This window comes from Pseudoliparis swirei, chromosome 16, assembly GCF_029220125.1.
Source record: "Pseudoliparis swirei isolate HS2019 ecotype Mariana Trench chromosome 16, NWPU_hadal_v1, whole genome shotgun sequence".
Taxonomy (NCBI): domain Eukaryota; kingdom Metazoa; phylum Chordata; class Actinopteri; order Perciformes; family Liparidae; genus Pseudoliparis; species Pseudoliparis swirei.
The window spans coordinates 12,228,481-12,250,389 of NC_079403.1; the positions used below are offsets into that span (position 1 = coordinate 12,228,481).

Genomic DNA, 21,909 nt, shown 5'->3' on the forward strand with positions numbered 1-21,909 from the left:
GTGAAGGTCGTCGGAGCAATATTGAATCTATGGGGATAAGAGACGAGACCATGATGCTTCACTAGCAAGACGAGGCAACATACCTCAGTGAGGCCGGGCCTGTTGATTTAATGTATTGCAACATTATAAAGAAAAGAAAGAAAATGTGAAATCTTTTTTGCTTCTTGCTGACTTTCAAAACTTTAGCAGAGGCTTCCCTTATCTTGTTTAGCTGGCAAAATGTATGGCCTCAGCATTGTTAAAGTGTATTTTCTATACTCGGTGTATTCAAGTTTGGTTAAGGATTAGATTATTCGTCCCCAAAGGTCTGCAAATAAAACTTTAGAAAACCTTTCTGCTGGATATTCCTAATGTTTGTGCTCTTCCATTTATCTCTGTTAAGCTTCAGTTATGTTTTGTTCTGACTGTGCAAAAGGGAACAAGGATAAAACTTCAACTCATTTGGGGAGCTCAGAGGAGTTGTTACTCATATTTAACGTATCAGTCCAAAATATATATATTATCCTTTTGTATTCTTATCGAGACGTGCAGGGTAATCGGTCCTGTAAGTCAACAGTGACTCGTCAGTGGCGTTATTGTCATGCCCATGTAGTTGGACTGGCTGTTACTCACCCAGAAAATTAAAAAATGATTTGCGCAGCTACTTGGTCGAAGAAAATGTATTTGGTCTAATTATACGAAACCTAATTAAGCCAAATTACTGTCAAAGTGGCTGTAAAATACAGCTGCAAATTCTAGTGATTAGCATGTTGAACGAAACCCCAAGAGAACATCTTCTGCACAAGAGTTTGACCTTGATCCTTGAAATGTTCTCACAAAGCCTCTAATGCCTATAAATGTAGTTGATTCCAGATTTGAATTAATAGCTATAATGAGGGTATTTTACATAATTTGAGTCAAAATACTGTGGGGAGCTCATTCTCTTCATTTGGTTTTCAAAAGAGTTATTCAATATAATCAGACAACTGCCACATACTTCACATGTGCGTGGAGTAGACTTTTACCTTTGTTAAGCCTTAAACTCTGCGAATAAATATTCCTTATTTGCTTAAAGTAGTTCACCTTATTGTTCGCCTCCTTTGTTCCCCCCTTAGCTGTATCCCATGTTACGGCCTGTGCACCTCTAGGCAACCGAGAGAGGCCGTAACACACATGCGCCTCAATAACTGTGATTAAAGAAGAATAGGATTGCATTAGTGAATTAAATGCAGAGAGTGTGCATGCAACATGTCATTTTAGCCACTCTAGACGCCACCACTTTGCTCCATCCTGAAACATGTCAACAAAAATGATTGCCATTCAATTTGGTACAGCCCTCGTGATTCTTAACTTTTCATCGAGCACCAGCGCCAGGGTCAAATCTGACAAGCAGCGGACATCATGCCAGCAGCTTTCTTTGAGGCGACTGCAGAGTAGAGTGAAGCAAAGCAAAAATAATTCAGGAGGGAGGGCAGCAATTTTAAGTTTCCTCTGGAAGTTCCTCTGAACATTGTAACACCTGGTTGTATTGCCTCTGTGCGGATGCTGACTTTGTAATCATGTATTAATAATCAATAACCCCACCCCTCCTCTGCTCTCTCCTTAGATCCGGACTTTGCAGACATGGGAGTCCCCCCACCTCTGCCCTGTAGGTATACTCCCTCTCTGTGTCTCTTGCTGCCTCTGCTTCGTTTTCTCTTTCTCTCACTTGTTATCACATTCACTTTTTTTCTTTCTCTATTTAGAATGTGTTTCCTCCAATTATTTGTATTATTTGCAATTATTTGTATTATTTGCATTCTAGTTCTTTAAAGTATCTACATGTGGGTACCTGTGTGGTATTTGCGAGTCTGTGTGTTAGCTTGAACTGCACACGTGTATATACGGGCACATGTTTCTGTGTGTGTGTGTGTGCGTGTGTTTATGCATATGTGTGTGTTTCAGCCTGTCAGTATGACATGGTTGGTCCAGAAGGTATCGTTGAGTCCCTTCAGATCACCAGAGACGGGAAGGCTGGCGCCACTGAGGCCGTTGACTGTAAATGGTACATTCGCGCTCCTCCGCGCTCCAAGGTTAGTGACGCTCAGCTACGTGCCCATCCAACTGTGAATTAGATTTACTGCCACATTTTGAAATGTCACACGAAATAAAGTGGAAATTAAATTATATTCCCATCAACTGGATTTATGACAGCAGAACGCAGATGCATCAGACAACAAATTAAGAAAGAAACGTGCCGCATGACTGCTGTTTATTTGGCCGATACTACAAATCTTTGCAGAGTATTTTTTCATTTTCATTTTCCGCCTCCGTTCGCACATGCAGTAAATTCCGGCGTTGCATCAGGAAGCTTTGATATTGCATGTAGGTTTGTGTGCAGCTGTCAGCGGTATCCCAATGTGAGTGTTTGAGGCTGACGGGGGACTTGTTCCCCTGCTCGGGTCAGACAGATACGTTGGGTCGGGCCCATCTTTTAATCAGCAAGCTGTTGACAGGAGGAATGGAGAGATGGAAGGAGATAGAGAATGAGATAAAGGGGGGAAGGAGGGAGGGGTGCGACAGAGGGAGGGAGGGAGGGAATGTTAGTGCTGATGAAATTGTGTTGCTGTGCAGTTTGACCCTGAGGCCTCCGACACTCTGCTTTTGTTTTCTCTGCCAGTAGTCTCCACGCAGCCCTGCATGCATATACAAATACTGACATACAAACACACACACACACACAGACACACACATAAACATCTTTACCACATGCATTACACACACTCTACATGCTGCCTTATCTACCAGAGTTACCTGTGCTGCATTATTGCTACGTGATTAAAAGTTACCCGAGGAATGAGCAGCAGCGATGCAGGAAAAAGCCACATTTCCCAAACCCTATAACTTTTCCTATGAGTCCATATGGCTCAATCATATAAGCACACACACAGTTAATCTACTCCTGAAATAATGTCGGTCTTCTTCTGGGTGCATTTGCAGAGCTTGATTTAATAGGACAAGGCCACGTTTTTACTTAGACTGTTATAGAACAATTCAGTCAAGGACAAATTGTATTATTGCATTTTAAGGAATTAAAAGGGCTTGGTTACATTTATTATGCTGTCATTTTACATGGTGATGTAACATATACCTTATGTTCGAATCGCTTCAAGTTACAATCTCAGAGATCTGTGTTCAGTTCTCTGTATTGTGTTACCTTATTCAGCAATAGAAAATAATTGAACAGATATTGAACAGACATTTTTACTTTATGGATGTTCAAATGGCGGCCGGACCGACTCTGTCAACAAAGCACAGCGAAGGTCAGATTACAACACACACAAAGCGAGAGTGACTTAATTATCTGTTCAGGCAGATTTTACTCCACTATATATTTACATTGCCCATAGTTGTTTGCTGTTATAACTATGCTCTGATTTTGGAATAGAGATCCTTTAATATTTTATCTCCGACATTTGAGCATATGAGAATGTAAGAATGTAGATTTAAACAGAAACTTCATTGAACAATATTAAGGGTTACTGCAAGAAGTTAAATCAATTCATATGAAATAGTGACAAACTATATAGGATTGTATTAGTGGGGTAAAGTTCTCAGAGTGTGTGACTACATTCTTCAGGCCGCATAATTCCAGCTAAAGCTTTAATTGTTTCTCTTCAGAAGGTACTTCAGATTCAACTTCTATAAGCCCGAAGGCCACAGGGACTGTAAGACTGCGTCCTCCATCTAAAGAGCCATTCTTTTCATCGTCAGCACCCATACAGCCAAATAATACTGTAACTTTCAAACGGGTATTGGGAGGGCCTCGGTGAAATGTTCCAATCAATGCAAAAAAGCAGCATTCATTTGTCAATCCCTCTAAGTGGAGCGGATAATGCAGCCTGTACATTGCAGCTGCAGCACCAAAGAGGATCATAAGGCTATATAGCTAAGTATGTACATGAAAGAGTGACAGAGGGATCCAGCCTGGTTGGATGATGTTTGAGTCAGTGTCATATTTTGCCCTGCAGAGTGTCTCACCAGGCAAGTCATGGGCCAAAGGCTGACAGTCCCTGGCACTGATGGAGAATGCGGCAGACACATTTTTCAGCACAAATCTATCTTCACACACAGCTCCCACGTCCACTGTTCAATCACCCATAAAGTATATATATATATATATGACTTAATGTACTCTCTTTCTAAAACACACACCCACGCTCACATGTTACTGCAGTGGGGGACACAAAGGACACCCACCACATCAGTGTATGTGCTGCGTGCTTTCATTTCCCGATGCTGATACAGGACTGCACTGTACCCAGTGTGCCAGAAACCGCAGAGATAATGACATCCTATACCGGGGGCTCTAATTAGACTGGACCGGAGTGCTCCAGAGAGAAGGGAGGAGAGGGAGACAGGGGAGGAGGAAAAATGGGAAAGGAGGGATAAGGGAAAGATGTACTTAATAACGCATTGTATTAAAGAGCTAAATGTATGGGGAGGAAGTTTGGTGGCGAGATGGCAGATGGCATTGCGTGAAAGGTGACCAAAGGAGAGACTGGCTGAAAGTCATACCTGCAAGTAAGCAAAAATGGCCGTGTTGTTGCCAGAAGTGACAGCACTGCACCAATTCTAATGCCATGATGTGATTGCTTTATACCACCATGTGTCGTTACTCGTTTTAATGTCATCCTATAGACAGATTTCACAGAAACTACGTCCAAAAAACAAACTAATTAGCTTTTACTAGCATCCAAAGTAACTTAAAAGACAACCTAACAACGTGCAGTTAGTGGCGAGGCTGTGCAACACAATACCACCCTTGACATATATATAATAACAACTCTCGTCAACTGCATTTGGTGTTTTTCTAGGATCATTTCTTCTCCTTGGTGATTCTGTTTGGACAGCTCTCCGAATTCAGCTGACATTTTCCCCACCGTCATTTGTGTCCTGTCTGTTTTACAATGTCTGGATTTTTCCACCACGCCTGCCTGCACTGCCTGACACCTTCTGTCTCTTTTCATGACGATAATGTCCTGAATATGGGCATTAATTCTGACTGTAATGAACAGCACGTACACTGTTATAGGTGCTTTTTAGCAACAGTGAGAACATATTCTTTCCCAGTCAGTGATGGATTCTGCGTCATTATTGGGTGCTGCAGAATCAATGAGGAGACAGCCTATTTTCCTGCTGGAGCCAATCTCTCGCCTTACAAATTGCTCATTGTGTCTTTCTGATCCATTGCCGTCATCAGGCTTTGTGATGCCATCTGCAGTCTGATTTTTCTTCATCGTTGGCGAGTTGGAAAAGTTCAGCAACAAGCTGTAAAAAAAACTGCTTTTACCGTATTTATGCACTTGGTTTGTGCATGTTTGCCTCACATGAAGAGGCCTTTCTTGATGGCTTTTCCAGTCTGATTTAGTAAGCATCGACCAGACATGAGGAACTGCAGTTATTATTTGTCCATGCTTAAACATGAGCAAAATAGGAACGATTGCATTCTGTAGTACCATTTACATTCCATGACATGCAATATATTCTGGATCGAAGACCATAAGGCTGTCGAGGGTGGATGTGGCAGTATGGTGTAAAGGCTTATTTTTCTTCCTCCAGGAAATAACAATAATTGAAAAATACTTTGGTTCTTTAAATATTAGCCTGAAACTACCAACCCTTACAAAGGTAGCCATGTCCTGAAGCCACATTTGTATCTGTCCTGCAAGACAGCGTTTCAGGTTTAGAGGTTCACACAGTCAGCAGACCTCAGTGCCACACTTTCAGTGCTGGATTGGTTTTCATTGCATTCATTCATTGCATTAAACCAAAAACCAAAGTTTTGGAAACATTTAAATTGTGACCAAATGATAACGCTAGATGAGAACAATTCATCCTATGGGGGAAATGAAGGTCTGTAAAAACCTTCACGGCAGTTCACTCAGAAACTGTACCCCGTCTTACTCACATCTGCATAGTGATCAACTGAAGCCCTGGGGAAATGCTCGATGAAAAACAAAAAAATGCTAAAGTGCAAAAAGCACAGAATGAATACATTTAGATGTGTATTATAACCTTAATTATGGAAGTGCTATTGACTTACTCTGGAACCTGAAGACTGTTTTTAATCAGTTTTTGTTGAAGTAATGGAATTGGCTTTTATTAGTTACAGACAATTTCATTATCTGCATTCTTTGTGCTGTGGGTGGAACAAGTCATGCCTAATCTGGCTGCTAATGGCTGATAAGAGAATGATGTTGCCAAGCGACCTAATTAACTTGCGTACAGGTACTTTTGACCAATTACTGGCCTCATGAACCTTAACCTTGACTTCAACCTAAAGGATGACACCATAACATCAGACTTCTATGTAAATATGTCACATGGAATTTAGCCATTTTTAAACATTGACTCAACAATATTTTTTATTTAATGTGTTCGTATTCTTCAGATCTTAAATTCTTCATATTTTTGAAAACAATATTTGTCGCTACATTTTATTAATGTAACATCCTACAATGTCAAGTGATGTTCCTCTCAGATCCCTGACTTACTTATTATTTATTTCTGATTCATCCACCCTGTTGCAAAACTACATTTGATATCCACCCTCTCAATATTCACATCACATTGAAAAGGCAGTGTGCTATATTAAATAGACTACAACAGCACTCCAGAGTGACGTCTGCTCAGACATCAGAGCACCTTCCATCTTCTTTACCACAGGAGTGAATACATACATTTTAGGAAAGGCACATCTCTATTTTATTCTAGTATCACCACATTGAAGACCAAAATAATGTCCTTAGTATTGTGACAAAAGCCTCAAGGGTGGCTGAATAGGACACATGTTGATTAGATGGACGATTATTGAATATGGGATAGCGGGAACTGGTTAGCTTGGTTCCCTCCTCCACTCCATTTCACTTGTCATGTTGTTGAAGCCGAGTTGACATTCCAAGGTCCATTATCCTGCTCCATCTGCAGCTTTTGTCTTTGTGCATTTGAAGCCTCACATTTCCCTGTCACAATTTGGGAGCGATCCACTCATTAACCATAATGATGGCCAGGGCTGTGCGCAGCCAACCAGAACCATAGCTGTGATTGGGCGATCTCAGCCTGATGAATGAGCGACAGACGATGCAGAGGCAAAAAGGAAGTATTACTTTCAACCTAGAATAGCTGTTGGGAAGAGTCAAGGTGGTTACCAAGGTGGATATTACACTCATAAAGGATTATTAAGGTAATAAAATCGTCCATATAGCTGTCATGGTTTGAAATGCTTCATTATATACTGTATATGTTTGATATCTATGAATTGTGAACTAAGGGTCTAAAATGAACTGTACATGAATTACATTTTCTCTCTTGAATATCCTAAGCTTGTGGCAAAATGTCCAAACTCACCTTAAAGTTTAACATGGTTATACGTTTTGTGTAATGCTTTATCCCAAATAATGAGTCTAAAGCTAACAGACTCTGAGTCCTCTTTTCATATGCTTTGTACAAGCTGCAGTCTGTCATTTCATTACAGAGCCTCTAAATCAGGCTCTGGGATAATGAGTAAGATGTACAAGCCATAATAGGAATGAGATGACATATTTTCAGTTCACCTTTTTTTCATTCCTCTTCTTTAAAGGTCCTCATTTGATCTCTGCCTTTTCTCTTTGTGTTTTCCCTCCTCTCTGCCTCCTTGCATTGGACAGATCTACCTGCGTTTTCTTGACTATGAGATGGCCAATTCCAACGAATGCAAGCGTAACTTTGTGGCAGTGTATGATGGCGGCAGGTAAGACATTTTTAAACTCTCATTTTGATAAATTATACAGAGGCCCAAAGTGGCCGTGGTTACTCATTAATTTTGTGCCCTTTATCGTGTGATCATGACTTAATCATTTCCTTATCTTTGGATAACAACTTATCATTGGGCTTTTTCCTTTGAAGAATTTAATATTTAAATATGTCACATGAAGAAAGTCATGTTTTTTTACTTTCCAAAAGTCAATTTTTGATACAAGGAGGTTGTCATAAATTTACATTCAAGACAAATGTTTGTCAGTTATCGGTTAGGGAATAGTCAAAAACATTCAGAAGTACAGAAATCACAGAGAAAACTATTTAATTTTTGTGTGCAGATTAAACAAACAAGATTTAAAGGTGGATTGTGTTTCCTGTGAACAGAGCCGGGCTAGCTATTTCCTCCTGTTTTAGTGTTTAAACTAAACTAAGCTAAGCTATCTGTAGTAGCAATTGAACATTAATAAAGTAATTGTGTTTTCTAAAATATCAAACTATTCCCCGCTTCACTTGCAAAGCCGTAACTTATTTTTATCTCAAGATGATAAGATATTTAAATCATGATCAAAGAAAAATGTCTTCAATATCTTGAGATAAGGAATTAACTGAAATCCTTAACTGCAATACAGTTTAAACAAATATGAGCCCCCCATTAATCTAATTTCTTATTTTGAGATTACCTAAACATAAAGTTGTGATCACATGATATTGGGCCCTAAAGTAACAGGAGCAACCATGGCTGTTGGAGATAACCGAGTTTCACATTGAGATTCAGAGTGAATGTCCATGTTACTTGATTATAAGCTGTAGATGTGTTATCTCATCCCGACTCGCCTCAGTTCGGTGGAAGACCTGAAGTGCAAGTACTGCTCCACGGTGGCCAACGACATCATGCTGGCTTCTACAATGGGCGTCGTCCGCATGTGGGCGGACGAAGCCAGCCGCAAAAGCCGCTTCCGTATCCTTTTCACGACCTACCAAGAGCGTAAGATTTCTACACTCACACGCATGCTGTTTTATCATAAAGATGATGACTGCAGCGTCACTAACCTACTGAAGGAATCTAATCTGCTTTATAAATAAGACTGCTACTCCATGGCAGCAACATTGACACCTAAATAAAACAGGTCTGGTGGAGTGGTAGACATTAAAGGGAGATGGAGGGACAGTGGCCATGTTTATGACAACTTCTATTGGATGCTGTTAATCGAAAAGCTGCTGTCAGAGGTTTCCATTTATTTTTATGACCATTTATACAGCAGCAATACAAGCAGAAAACCAAGGAATGTGATTTCCATTATAGGGAATATTGCCTGTGGGTTATTGCGAATGATAGTATTGGTGGATTTTAGCTCAGTGGTGCAGCACCGTTCCTAATATACAGACTGGGATAGAAAGAGACTGACACAAAGGAATATCTGGGTGAGCAACATAATGTTCTACCCATTTTCTTTAAGAGGTATCCCTCACATCAAAAATGGGATACAATGGTTCAAATAAAAGAAATATATTTAATCAATTAAATGAGTTTCAAAAACATACATTTTCAGTTCCATTGAAATGTCAGAGCTGCTATGCTCCTTCATTTTCATCATAGCAAAAGGAAATAATGCTTCCTTTCAGGTTGCTGTATATTTGCCTCAGTGCGTCAAATTTAGATTATGGCTATTGGAAATAATGCATCATGGATTAATTCAACAGCCAGTGATTATTAAAGTTGAAATGAATTCGCTCTTTCATCCTACTGCACAGTGCATAGTAGATTGGATATATTGAATGAAACTAGACCCATAGACTCAATGAATCATCAGACCCTGAAAGGCAGTCCGTTGTAACTCCTCACATATCTACAACATGTCTACATTAATTAAATGTTTGCATTGTCGTAATACGATTCATTTAGTGTCTAGCTTCTGCCGAATAACGGAACAGCATTGGTGTTAGTTGTTTGTGTTGTGAAGTCAGTGTCCCCTTTTGTAAGGCCTTTCCTCCAAGCAGAGCCAGGATGTGCTGTTGCCAGGGCAACGCTTCTGCTTAAGTCACTCAGGCGATCCCCAGCCAGACCTCAGCCTATAGAGCAGCACCCACCACAGCTCAGCAGCACTGCAGCAACCCTGTCAACAGTAAATGAACATGTGTACCATGAGAGGTGATGCAGTCTAGTGATGCGGTCTGAACTTGCTGCTCGTGCAACTCAACTTTCTTTTTCAAATGGTAAAAACGTACCATAGTACGTTGGAAATAGTTGCACAAGGCAGCTTTATTTAACATTATTTCCTCACAGGGCAAGATTTGTTGACAAGATGTAATTATCTTTAAATTATCTGTACATGGTTTTAGAAGATTTTGAACCTGTATGCACTTGTTTTCCCTTGTTGATTTCATAATGTAAAGCAATAGCGTGTTTTATAAGGCTGCAGTCATCACATTGAGGCACTAGCAGTAGACATATAATAATTGGATTCTCATTCTACTTAAGAGCTCTCTGAGAAACTGAAAGGCAAGGACAATATTGTAATGGCTCGTCTAAGTGAACAAGATGCCACCTGACATTTACTTGATTAGGCTTTTATCAGAAAATCCACCTTAAACAAACCCAACATCTGTTCAGTAAACAAGTTAATTAATTTGCACCAGAGCAAATTTTGGAAAACTTGAAAAATACACAATTTTAGGATCATACAAAATGATATGCAGTGCAGACATTGTCCAGAGAAAAATATCATTAATAAGGTAACAACAAAATTAAATTTTTTAAATCATAACTGAGAAAAGATGGAGAGCAGGCAAGTGCAGTTGACACGAGACGATGTAAGGTGAGGTAAGACAGGAGTGAATTAATGGTGAAAGGAACGCAACGTGTAACTACACCCAGAGAGAGTTTACTCTTTTACTGTTGCAGTCTCTATTTACTGGGCAGTTTTTACAATAAGTGCTCCCCTGCTACAATAGATCCCAAGACAACATATATGTTTGTTCACAGCTGCTGGTTCCCTGTGGGACCAGCAGTTTTCAGAGAACCATTCATAGCGGCTAACTCCCAGTCAGATTCCCAACGTTCCCAAATGCAACATCCACATTTTTGTCTGTGCCATGTTTAAACCTGCAGATACTACTGATCTTGGTCTATTTCCAGAGACACAAACACACACACACACACACACACCTGCTATGCAGAACTACAGTATAACATTACCAATGTCAAGTAGAAGAAAGTGAAGCCTATCTATACCCAAGAAGCAATTATGTTTTCGGTGATAAATGTGCTCATGTGACATCTCGTCTGTCAGCATTGTTACGCCTCATCAACAGATGCCCGTCTCTGGGGCTGCAGATGGAAATTTGGTCTGGCTTCACTACACACATCACTTCTCGTTTCTTGCAAAGCTTCTTTGCTGAATGCGTGAAAGAGTGTAGGGACAACACAGTATGCTAATGTTCTTTAACATACAGATCCTTGGGTCCTCGGATTATATCATCTCCACGCATTTATCTTGGTTACTTTGGGATTATAAAGAGTAGTGTGGGAATTAGATTAGACAGTAGGATAAGATGCGAGGATGGATGGATGGGTGGAAATAAATGGCTTTTTTGAAAATCCAGGGTTTACAGAAATTCCTTGAAATGTGATTTAGTTCCACGATAACAAAAGTAGTAAATGTGATCTACATAATCATCTGACTAAATCAACTGCATTTGCTCAGTAATAAATGGAAAGAGAAATAATGTATGCAGGTATGCATTTAGTCTGTCTTTTTGGTGTTAACAATGAGGAGTATATGGTAATTAATTAAGTCAGGAAAAAGAAAATATCTTATCAACATTATGGGTTAAAAACAAGGATATGTAGCACATAACCAGTAACTGACAGTATTGTCCCAAATAAGAGCAAGTGAGAGATTGTGTCACTGCAGACGTCAGCGAGGAAAAATCTAATTATTGCAAAAAGAAAGCAACATTGACAACATCAGACAAAACAAAGATCCTCACCTCCTAGAAATAACCTCATTACACGTTAATAGAACATAAACCCAGCTCCATAATGCTTATTTGATTAGAATCAGTCGTGATAACCATGTGTTGCTTCTGGCGCTTCATTCGGCTCTCGGAGCCCACCTCTGTAGAGACACAGAATTTATTTTATCAGCGACTCATTAAGGAGTTAATTTATGCTTCTAGCAGCGATTTGGGATGTTTCTGTGTGGGCAAATGGGCACTTTTATTACTAAATGTTGAAATTATTTTGTAAGAGATTGTCTTTTCTCATCCTGTGGCGTGTGGAGGAGACAAGAGGCAAAAGAAGAAGGAGTGGGCTCCCTCTGCTGGTTATTGGCCCACTTTTTCTTTGTACATCTTTGGCATATAATGCATGAAAGAAAGAAAAAACGATGAGAAAGAGGGCATCAGAGGTAGGGGGAGAAAACGAGAAGCAGAGTATCATGACTCAGGAGATGCTGGCAAAGGTGCAGTTATGATGGGATTCAGAGAGTGATAGAGATAAGTCACTTAATGTGGTATGCTATTTTTCACTTGGAAGGAAAACAGCCATACATTACTGCGGTAACGCTGTCAACTAGTCATTCCACTGGCAGGCTGCTTTAGTACCCAGTGCCAGGGTTGTGTTTGAGGAGAGAGAGAGAGACTCTATTAGCATGCTGTTAGCTTGCCGTGGCACTCTTCCTCACTGTTAATGACCGCATGACACTGATTTTACGATCATGCCTTGCTGATGGGTGGCTCTACCTCTTGAGACGTGAAGGCAGCGCTGAGTCTCGGGGCCAGGTGTCATGATAGATCATGTGTCTAAGGACGTCCTTGTGTTCACGGCCTGCTTTGAATATGTGTTGAAGTGGGCTGTGCACGGAGGAGAAATAGACAACGTCTTGCGTGAACAGAAATAATTTGTTTGGGGGCTTGTTCTGTGTGCAGATGATTGTTAAATGCCAAGGCTATCTTTCCAGTCACTAAACACACACACACACACACACACACACACACACAGTATGCTCATTTTAAGAAATTCATATCAACAAGTTGTCAATGTTTGAAGAGGATGAAAATTCATGAAGAACAGATGGGTTCGGGGGAGAAACAGGTCTCATTTGAGTAATGCCCATCCAAATTTATTTTCTCAAAATCTGGCACACAGGGACATCCCTTCAGCTGTAAATACTGATTTGTGCTCCAGCATATCTAAAGTGTCCTACACATCTGCTGTTGTTAATGAGCAGACCTCTAAAAAGTAGAACTTTTCACTCTGTTTATATGGCTTCTAATTAGATTACAATTGAGTAAGTACAGTATAAGGATTCAGTGAAGTGAAGATAGTACGACAGTATGATTCTGTAACTGTTGCTTCAATTTGTTTGTCCCATCCAGCTCCATGTGATGCGGATGCCTTCTTCTGTCACAGCAACATGTGCATCAACAACACGCTGGTGTGTAATGGCATTCAGAACTGCGTCTACCCCTGGGATGAGAACCAATGTCAAGGTGAGATGTTACCTGTTACAGCATCAAAAAGAGATACACTAAGATCTATTTGAGTGTTTCAGCACCACGGAGAGCAACGGGGAAACAGCGGCTTTGAGCCTACGGCAAGCAGGTCCTGTGTATTCTCTTACTTGTACTGTAATTTCCCTCATTTCCTCTGCAGTTTGATCCCTAATACACTCTGAATTTGAAATCCACCAGATCTATACATTGATCCCCAATGTCTCGCCACTGGCTGCTCTATAATTTATCTGCACCTCAAACTGAGATTGTCCTACTCCAGCTTCTTAGCTTCTTCGTTTGCTACCTGATGCTTTTCCAATCATGAGCTGAGATGTGTGAAGATGCGTAACACTGACCATGAATTAGTCTTCTGTTCCTCGGCTTTTCATCACCCATCACTGCGTTCCAAGAACATTAGATGAGATCTTTACTCTTCAATAGATACAATTTATTTGTGATGGTTGTTTCACTGTTGTTCTTCACTTGCACTTTAGTTGGTTTCTAGTTAGTTTTTGCTTCAAACATATACAAGAGACACGTTTACACTCCACCACCTGGGAATCTAGAAACTAAAAAAGCAGCACACAGAGATGCTATGGTGCTGTAACTCTCTCTTAAGCATGGCAAATGACAAATTGCCTCAATTAATTAAATCTGATACTGCCTATTCCTCATTCAGACTGAGTTACCGTTCCACCCTACAGTCAGAGTTTAAAATTGTGCAGAACTCAGCATGAAGAGTCCTTGTTTCTCAGCCTGTTACTCTGTCTTCCACCTTCTCTCTGCAATGGTAGTAACACACAGTGGTACTGCAGTGCCCACATTTGTTCTCATTAGTGGTAAAATGTCAAGTTGTATTCTGTTCTGCTTTACATTCTGAATGTAACCATTTTCTGTGATTGAAGCTCAGTGTGCTGTGCTACGCAATCATCCAGCATGTAAATGCCACACTACTCCACACTGTTAGTCAGCCTTTGTGGGTTATTTGACCATATTAGGGATATCTAATGGTAGTCGTGGCCTTAATCTCTTACATGATGAGGTCCATTTGTTAGAGATGTATTTTAACATGAGCTCTGGTCTCTCCTTCTTTGAGCTCAGGAAATCTTTATGACCATTTCCTAAGCCCCACACAAGTACTGTTGCTATTCTTTCTTGCTTTCCATCCCTCGCATTGCATAAATGAGGCTGTTCACAAAGATAACTCAACGATGCATGATGCTAAAACACTGAGGCTAAAGCTAACGTGTCGCCCGGCTATAAGTCAGAATGTAGATGCTTAGTTTTTTTAAACGGCGTGTTTTAAATTTAATTTTGAAAGAAAAATAATTACAAAAGCATACACATCCAGAAGAAAAATACAAGAGAAATAATAGTTTTCACAATAGATATTGCTCCCATGAAAATATATTTAATTATCACACTGCTAAGTAGCACATCTCAATAGAGAGCACATATTGACAGAACACCTGCTTATTATATTAAATGTTGATTATAATAAAATAGCTTTGACGAACAAAATGTGACTTTCTATGCGTAGATTTTACAACCAGTAGCCTCCACTTCCCAACAAGCATGATAATAATTAAACATGCTTATTCTATTCAATTCAGTTTATTTTGAATAGCCTAAATTCAAAATGTTCCTTACATTCCATACACATACGACATCCCTGGCCCAGGATCTCACATCGGATCAGGAAAAACTCCCCAAAAAAACAGAAAAAAACCTTTCAAGGGGAAAAAAGGAAAGAAAACTTCAGGAGAGCAACAGAGGAGGATCCCTCTCCCCAGATGGACAGGAGCAATAGAAGCCTTTCTGTCTGTCATTCCCGCCCTGAATGCTCAAAGTTTCTTCTGTTCTTTTGCCCGTTATAAGGTTTTCAATTGATTTATCATTATATATTCACAAAAGTCAATTAAGAATCAATTCTCATTTAGAATTTCGGCCTGAGGCAGCGACAGAAGTCAATAAAAGACATTAAAACTAGATGCAACCAGTGCAATAAACAAACATTAGACAAAATAAAACATCACAATGTGAAATATATGTGTTCCAAAGAAGTAAATTAAAAAGCAGAGACAGTGATCAGAAACTATTGCTTGTGATGAGTTATTATTTAAATGGAGAAACATGTTGTGAATAAGTGCAAACCATTCCAGTCACTAGATGTAACTTAGTGGTGGAAACGAGTGATGGCCAAAGGAGGTGGATTTGCTTGAAAGTGTGAGGTTTTGCCAGTTTTCCCGTATACGCATAGAGCGTCCAACAACAGAGGGTGTCTTTTACTGTACAGATTTAAAAGACCCCTGAGGCAACTTGACGTGATATCGTGTGTGTGTGTGTGTGTGCACATATGCTCAGCTGTCAGAAAAAAACATCCACACTTGTTATATACAAACTCTTTATATACAGAGTGTCTCTGTTATTCTCACTAAAGTTCCCTTTCTGTTGTGATGTTGTTTTGTTTACCAATATTCAGAGAAGATGAAAACCAACATCTTGGACAACCTGAACAACACAAACGGGACCATCATTGGCGTCACTTGCTGCATCGTCCTCATCCTCCTCATCATCTCCGTCATCGTCCAGATCAAGCAGCCACGTAAAAAGTACATGGTTCGGCGCGAGGACTTTGACCCCACCATGTTCCAGGAGGTCTTTGAGCCGCCCCACTATGAGCTGTGTACTGTACGGAGCGCTGCAGCCGCCTCGGCAGACTTAGTCGACCTGGCAGAGGACTTTGAGAACTACCACGCCCTTCGCCGTGCCTCCTCTCGCTGCATCCACGATCACCACTGTGGCTCCTTCTCCAACCTCGGCAACGCCCACATAACCCAGCTGTCACTCAGTGGACGAGGAAGTCGCGGGAACCTGAGCGCTCGAGACGCGGCGGGCGCCACTCTGCTCACAGACCTCCCGCAGCCGCCCATGGCAGTGCGGCCCATGCTGCCGTCCTCTGGTAATCGCAGGAGCATCTTGGTCATGAAGCACAGCTACTCACAAGAGGCCGCGGACAATGGATGCGACCTGGACGACGACCTGGAAGAAGTTCCCACCACCAGCCACCAGCTTTCACGCCATGAAAAGGCAGTACAGCGGTCAGTATTCATAGATTTCTGATGAGGAAAGAGCAGCAACCGTAGAGTTAACTATGGGGATATTTGAAATGTGTGTGGGATACTTAGGCCTACATACATTTATGTTTTCCTCTTATTTTAGCTTTGTTCTTCCTCTTCCTCTCATGATTATTGTTTTATATTATGATAAGCATCTTGTTTTGCATTGATCCTTGTTCTTTCTCCCCTTTCTATCATTACAACGTTTGTTTTTTTCACAAAGGGCTTAATTATAATATGTAAAATGTGACCCCCGCTAGTTTTTCCTCAAACAGTGATTCAACTATTTCACTCAACCGTATATTGAGGTTTGTTACGGCTCTTGAAGGAAATAGACCTCATTTTAGAAGAGACTAATTCTGAAATCAGTCCAGTTGTGACTGTTAAAACAAGGGCTTGAATCTGTGCCTCGTAAAGACGTAACTTAACTGACATGAATGCAAGTATTACAAAATATGCATTTATTTTCCTAACTGTGATACTGAAATTGTATTACCTATATTATATATAAAGCTTAGCATATTGGCATGAACAAGATTCTCTCTCTAAAAACATATATTTTATTGTGTACTTGCATCGTTACTACTTGAAAGTTTCGGAGAAAATCAGTTCCTGCATGCACTTTTGATGTGCTCTTTCCAAAGTGGTCTTCACTGTTTATTCATTTTCTACAAGTCTGCATGCGAAACTGCCAGTGACTAGCAAGACACTAATGACGTTTGTTGCTGTTATATAGCACATTATGCATTCTGACCTCTCTATGCCAAAGGAATTTGATATTAAATGAAAGAGCCATGACATTTCAGGTTCTGCCTCATTGGCTCTTTGAGCAAACATGAATCAGAGTACAACACAACTAGGGTCTAAGAGACAATTTCAAGGTAAGCAACCCTATCCAACAATCAAAATATATCTATGTTTTTGTGTAGTTACCATTTGCCCAGTCAGTATATACTTTAATGTAAGTTAGTTTTTCTTTTCTGTGATTTTTGCCCGGGTTTATATATTGTTTTTCTATGTTTTTTTATTTGTTCATTTTCACCAAGATGGTTTTCTTGCTTGCAGCCATCTTGCCTTCCGACTGAGTTTGTTTGAAGTATTTGTGATGCTTGAGTTCACTGTATGTCCCTCCGAGGACATACATTGTATCACTCAGTGGACATTCATGAGCATGGACTTTTTCAATCATCTTCAGTTGAAAATGTTATCAAATAATATGTCTAACCTCTGCACTTTTCTCCCAGTAGGCCCACAGCAAATATTTCATTTCACTCATGTGATCACTTGTCCAGATAAAAGCACAAATTGGAAAGCAGACACAATCCCACATTTTCATGAAACTAATCATGATATATGCACACACTAAAGACAGCACATAATCTCTTTGTAATTTACAAATCTTAACTGATCACACATTTATACTGAATTCCTCTGTAGTTATGCATGCTGTGTGTCACTTGCAGTATTTTATTTTATGTTTGATTGATTGTGAAGCATAGTATTTATGCCTGTGTGTAACAGTTCATGTGTATGCTCCACGGCTGTGCTTTCAGAAGGTTGCAAAAAGCATAATACGATACAGTAATACGAACATTGTCGCTGAATACATTTGAGATGTAAATAACCAATGAGTTGATGAAAGAAAATTTCATTTCAATGCAGAGTTATAGACGGTCATGCTTGCAGCTTTATGCATGCATAAAATGGAGCAGTCACATAAAGTGCGACCTATTGTTTTGTCTTTTTATGTGTAAAGTGTGTGTATGTGTGTCTGCTTATGTTCTACATTATGTTGCATTGTCTCCATCATTTAGACTTCTTGAAAATAGTGCAATCCTGGATCAGTACGAACGGGCGTCACTCATATGAAAAAGCGGAGCGGAGATTTACACCAGCATGATGATGATGATGATGAAGAGACACTGACGAAAGGATATTGAATATGTAATCATGAACACAAAGGACTAGATGAAATGCTGCGAAGCGCATCAGCTCTGTACGTACTGTAGTCAACCCATATTTTATGTCTTTGGATCTTTAGAATGATCATGAGTACAGATTATTCATTATTAAACTTTACATTTGGGATGTTAGTCAGAAACATATGTCATTGTCATCGATTCCTCACTGATAACTAAATGAATTTGACCCAACTTCTCATGTTTATTTCTAAGCATGTATTTTTCAATGAATTGCCCACATACTATGATTTTTATAGCAAACTATAGATGCTTACAGTTTGTCAAACTAGGAAGATTTATTTTATTAATGAAAGTTTTAATGAATTACTAACCTTAATAGATGTAAAGCTGTTGGAATAACCAGAAGCAGTATAATTTGGATAACAGTTCAAGGCAGAGTGGCTTGTGCATGCGTCTTTTGTATCCATCAAACATTAACTTACTAACATTAAAATATGAAAAGCACCCATCTACTAATAAACGTTGTAGGACATAAAGAGTAGTGAAAAAAAAGCATCTTCAAAATTAATTAATTGCACTGCATGCTGTTGCTAATCCAAATAATTGGGTCAAGATAAGTGCGCAAAATAATGTTACCATTTTCATTTTTCACACTTTTAAATGTCCTTTTAAGTATGTTGACGGACATTTTTATTTTGACACAGAAATTTCATTTCGGCAAAAAATATTTGTCTTCTAACTCTTTCACTATAGGAGCTTAATATCTTTGTATCAAAACAGACTTTTATACTTGGACAAATTGAAAGGATGATTTTTACAGTTACTCAAATTATCTTTCAGGGCTGGTTTTACTGATGCTTTGTAAAATAAATGAAAATAAAGCTTCTCTTTTTTTTTTATTGGCTTTTGGTCAACAGTTCCTCTGTCCCTTTTGTGTGTCCTTAAACTGTAAACACACACGTTATCCATGTCTCACCTTCATAAATAGATAGATGCTTGTTTATTTGTTGTGTCTGATCTTCTTTAGACGACCCAAACCAAAAGGATTTGTTTCACCAAGCAGTCCAATAAAATTAATCCTAGACGGTTCAAATAATCACAGGTATCTAACAGTTTGTATTTATGAGATTGAACCCATATATTCTGCAGAAGGGACGGATCGGTCTTACACTCTAATGACGGTCACTATTGGCAGGCTGCTTTTGTAGGAAAAACAACCTTTAATATATTGAAACAGAGAATAGTAGATCAGCTGTGAGCACAATGAGAACCAAGTCACATTCACTGGCATTGTTTGTCTCACTTTATCATTGTCTGAGTTCCAATGTTCTTCTTACTGTCTCTGTTTTTATGGTATTTACCATCTATGTGTACATTATTTTCTGTATTCAATGTCATGTATGTATAATTTACATCCATGCTCTCCTTTTCCTCCATATAGACACACACAGATCTGTATGTCTGCACATACTGAATAAAATGTTTCTTTTCTATACACGCATTGCTCTCATGTCTGTGTGTTGTCTCTTGGTTTAATAATTGTTGCCAACACTTCATTTAAAAAGCAGTCAACACAGCTCGCACAATTACCCATCTCTTCCTCTCTTCTTTACCCTCTCCTGAACACACACACAAAGTCATCTTCCTGTATATAGATGGAGGCAGACAGCTCAGTAATTAAGTAAGTCTTAACCAATTTGATCACAAGCAGCCCAAGCAGCAGATGGGAAAGGTGTAGGGCCCAGAAGAGACTTAAAGTAATAGTGTTTTCATTTCTCTGCAGATACATCAAACAGATGCAGCATCATTCCTCTGCATCTTGTCAAGTTTGACAGGTTTAACTTCTTCTTGAGTGAACGGTTTCCCCAGGCAACTTTATGTAGAGATTTGTGATGAGAAAAAAAAGGTTTGTGGTGTATTGCAAGTGATTCTTCTTTGCTTTGGGAAGTGCATTCTCCCCATAGTGGCCAGGATTGATGAGCGGCGGAAACACAGATGACGTCAGATACGGCACTGAAACTTTGTTTTTCTGAAAAATAGAGTACCTTTAATGTAAAGTTGTTCTTTGAGAAAAGGGAAAAAACAATCAGGTTTTACATTATTTTACATAATTGTAATGTTCCCGTCAAAATATAAAATTGTAAATTGCAGCTGCTGATTTCATATTTCATTTCTTATTTTGATGTCATTTATTTACAGTAGAGTATCAGGTGTTTTTTTTATCCCAACAAGTAAAGAACGCCTTGTTGAGAACACAAACAAAATGAATGTTTGAAATAAAGTGATGTTAGACTTCATTAATTGGTGCAGAGGCTAAACTCTATTGACCCATCAACTAACGTTTATTCATTCAAATTTCACATATGTCTCAACATTAATGACTTAATTTATCTGTGTCAAACTAAATTTCATTGTGGTGTTTTTTTTAACCTGTTTGCATATTTATTTCATAACAGAAAATGCTGGATATAATGTTTTCAATAAACTAATGTTTACTGATTTTATTGTGATGATTTATTTTGTCAGTAACATATGCTTTTCTATAATATTCTATCCAGGGATAGATAGGGTAAGGATACTTACAGGTCATTAATTCAGTATTTCTTCTGGGAATTTGGGGGTTTTATTAACCAAGTTAATATTAAACAGTTTCAACAATTCAGAACACTGTATATATTGTATATGCTGATGCATGTGTTTATATTATACTAGATTAAATGTGACTACTTTTAGGCCAGTAAACAAAAATAAAAGGGTTACTTATTTGAACCCAAATCACAATACTTTCCTGAGCATTTGTAGTTTTGTCCTGACAACTTAATACATGTATTTGAATATACTTATTTTAACCCAAACCGTAATATTTACTAAGTAGTGTTTTTTTTACTGCAGGGGCTATAGTGCAGATGCACTGCTCTTGGTGCTGTACATTCATATGAGAACTGATGAAAAATAACTTTTTGTAAGATATTATACGAACGGTTGTATGCGGCTATATTGAAAACAACCCTGTATCACAAAAATTATGTTCCCCCAGACCTAAAATACAATTTGCAGTTACGTTTGACTGAAACGTATTTCTCTCCAGATTACGTTTGTATTTGATGTATTATAATTACAAATACGTCTCTGATCAACGTATCTTTGCCGTTTGTTATCTCTCTTTTCTACACTGCTGTTATGAATTTAAAAAAGCGTCCTCAAGTCTCATTTATTATTATTTTATACGTTGTTTCGCCTGCGTATTATGACAGCAATAAGCGTTGTAACGGATCATATGAATTGGCGTGAAGTCTTACTGCTGGTGACGCTCCTTTATTTTCTTTCTTTAGGTGACAATACATTAATTAAAACTCGTAAACTATCACCACCTTATCGCCACCTTAACAGAGTTAGCCTCATACAGGTCCAATCAACTATTAAACTTTTTATAAAATGCGCATCTGTCTGTAATCTATACCATAAAGTTCGCATTTTAACCTTAAAAAAAGTGCGCTTCTTTTTAACCTTTCAAAATAAAAGTCTGATATATCTGTTAAGCGGAAGTAGTATAAAACGTCTATATTATATATATATATATATAAGACACAGCCGCACCAGACGGTTTTGGTGAC

The 21,909-nt window shown here is 39.0% G+C and overlaps 1 protein-coding gene across 2 annotated transcripts in view; it reads left to right on the plus strand.

Moving 5' to 3' along the window:
• neto1l (neuropilin (NRP) and tolloid (TLL)-like 1, like) overlaps positions 1-19,796 on the plus strand; it is a 59,546-nt gene extending 39,750 nt beyond the window's left edge. The window contains exons 5-11 of one of the 2 annotated variants that reach the window (XM_056434678.1): positions 1,586-1,627; positions 1,924-2,051; positions 7,668-7,750; positions 8,598-8,743; positions 13,138-13,251; positions 15,737-16,355; positions 17,180-19,796. In XM_056434678.1, coding sequence (XP_056290653.1) covers positions 1,586-1,627; positions 1,924-2,051; positions 7,668-7,750; positions 8,598-8,743; positions 13,138-13,251; positions 15,737-16,355; positions 17,180-17,240 — 1,193 coding nt within the window. In that variant the 3' untranslated portion in view covers positions 17,241-19,796. The remainder of the gene's footprint in view (positions 1-1,585; positions 1,628-1,923; positions 2,052-7,667; positions 7,751-8,597; positions 8,744-13,137; positions 13,252-15,736; positions 16,356-17,179) is intronic. The other variant, XM_056434679.1, reaches the window with a different exon arrangement.
• The last annotated feature ends 2,113 nt before the right edge of the window (positions 19,797-21,909 follow it).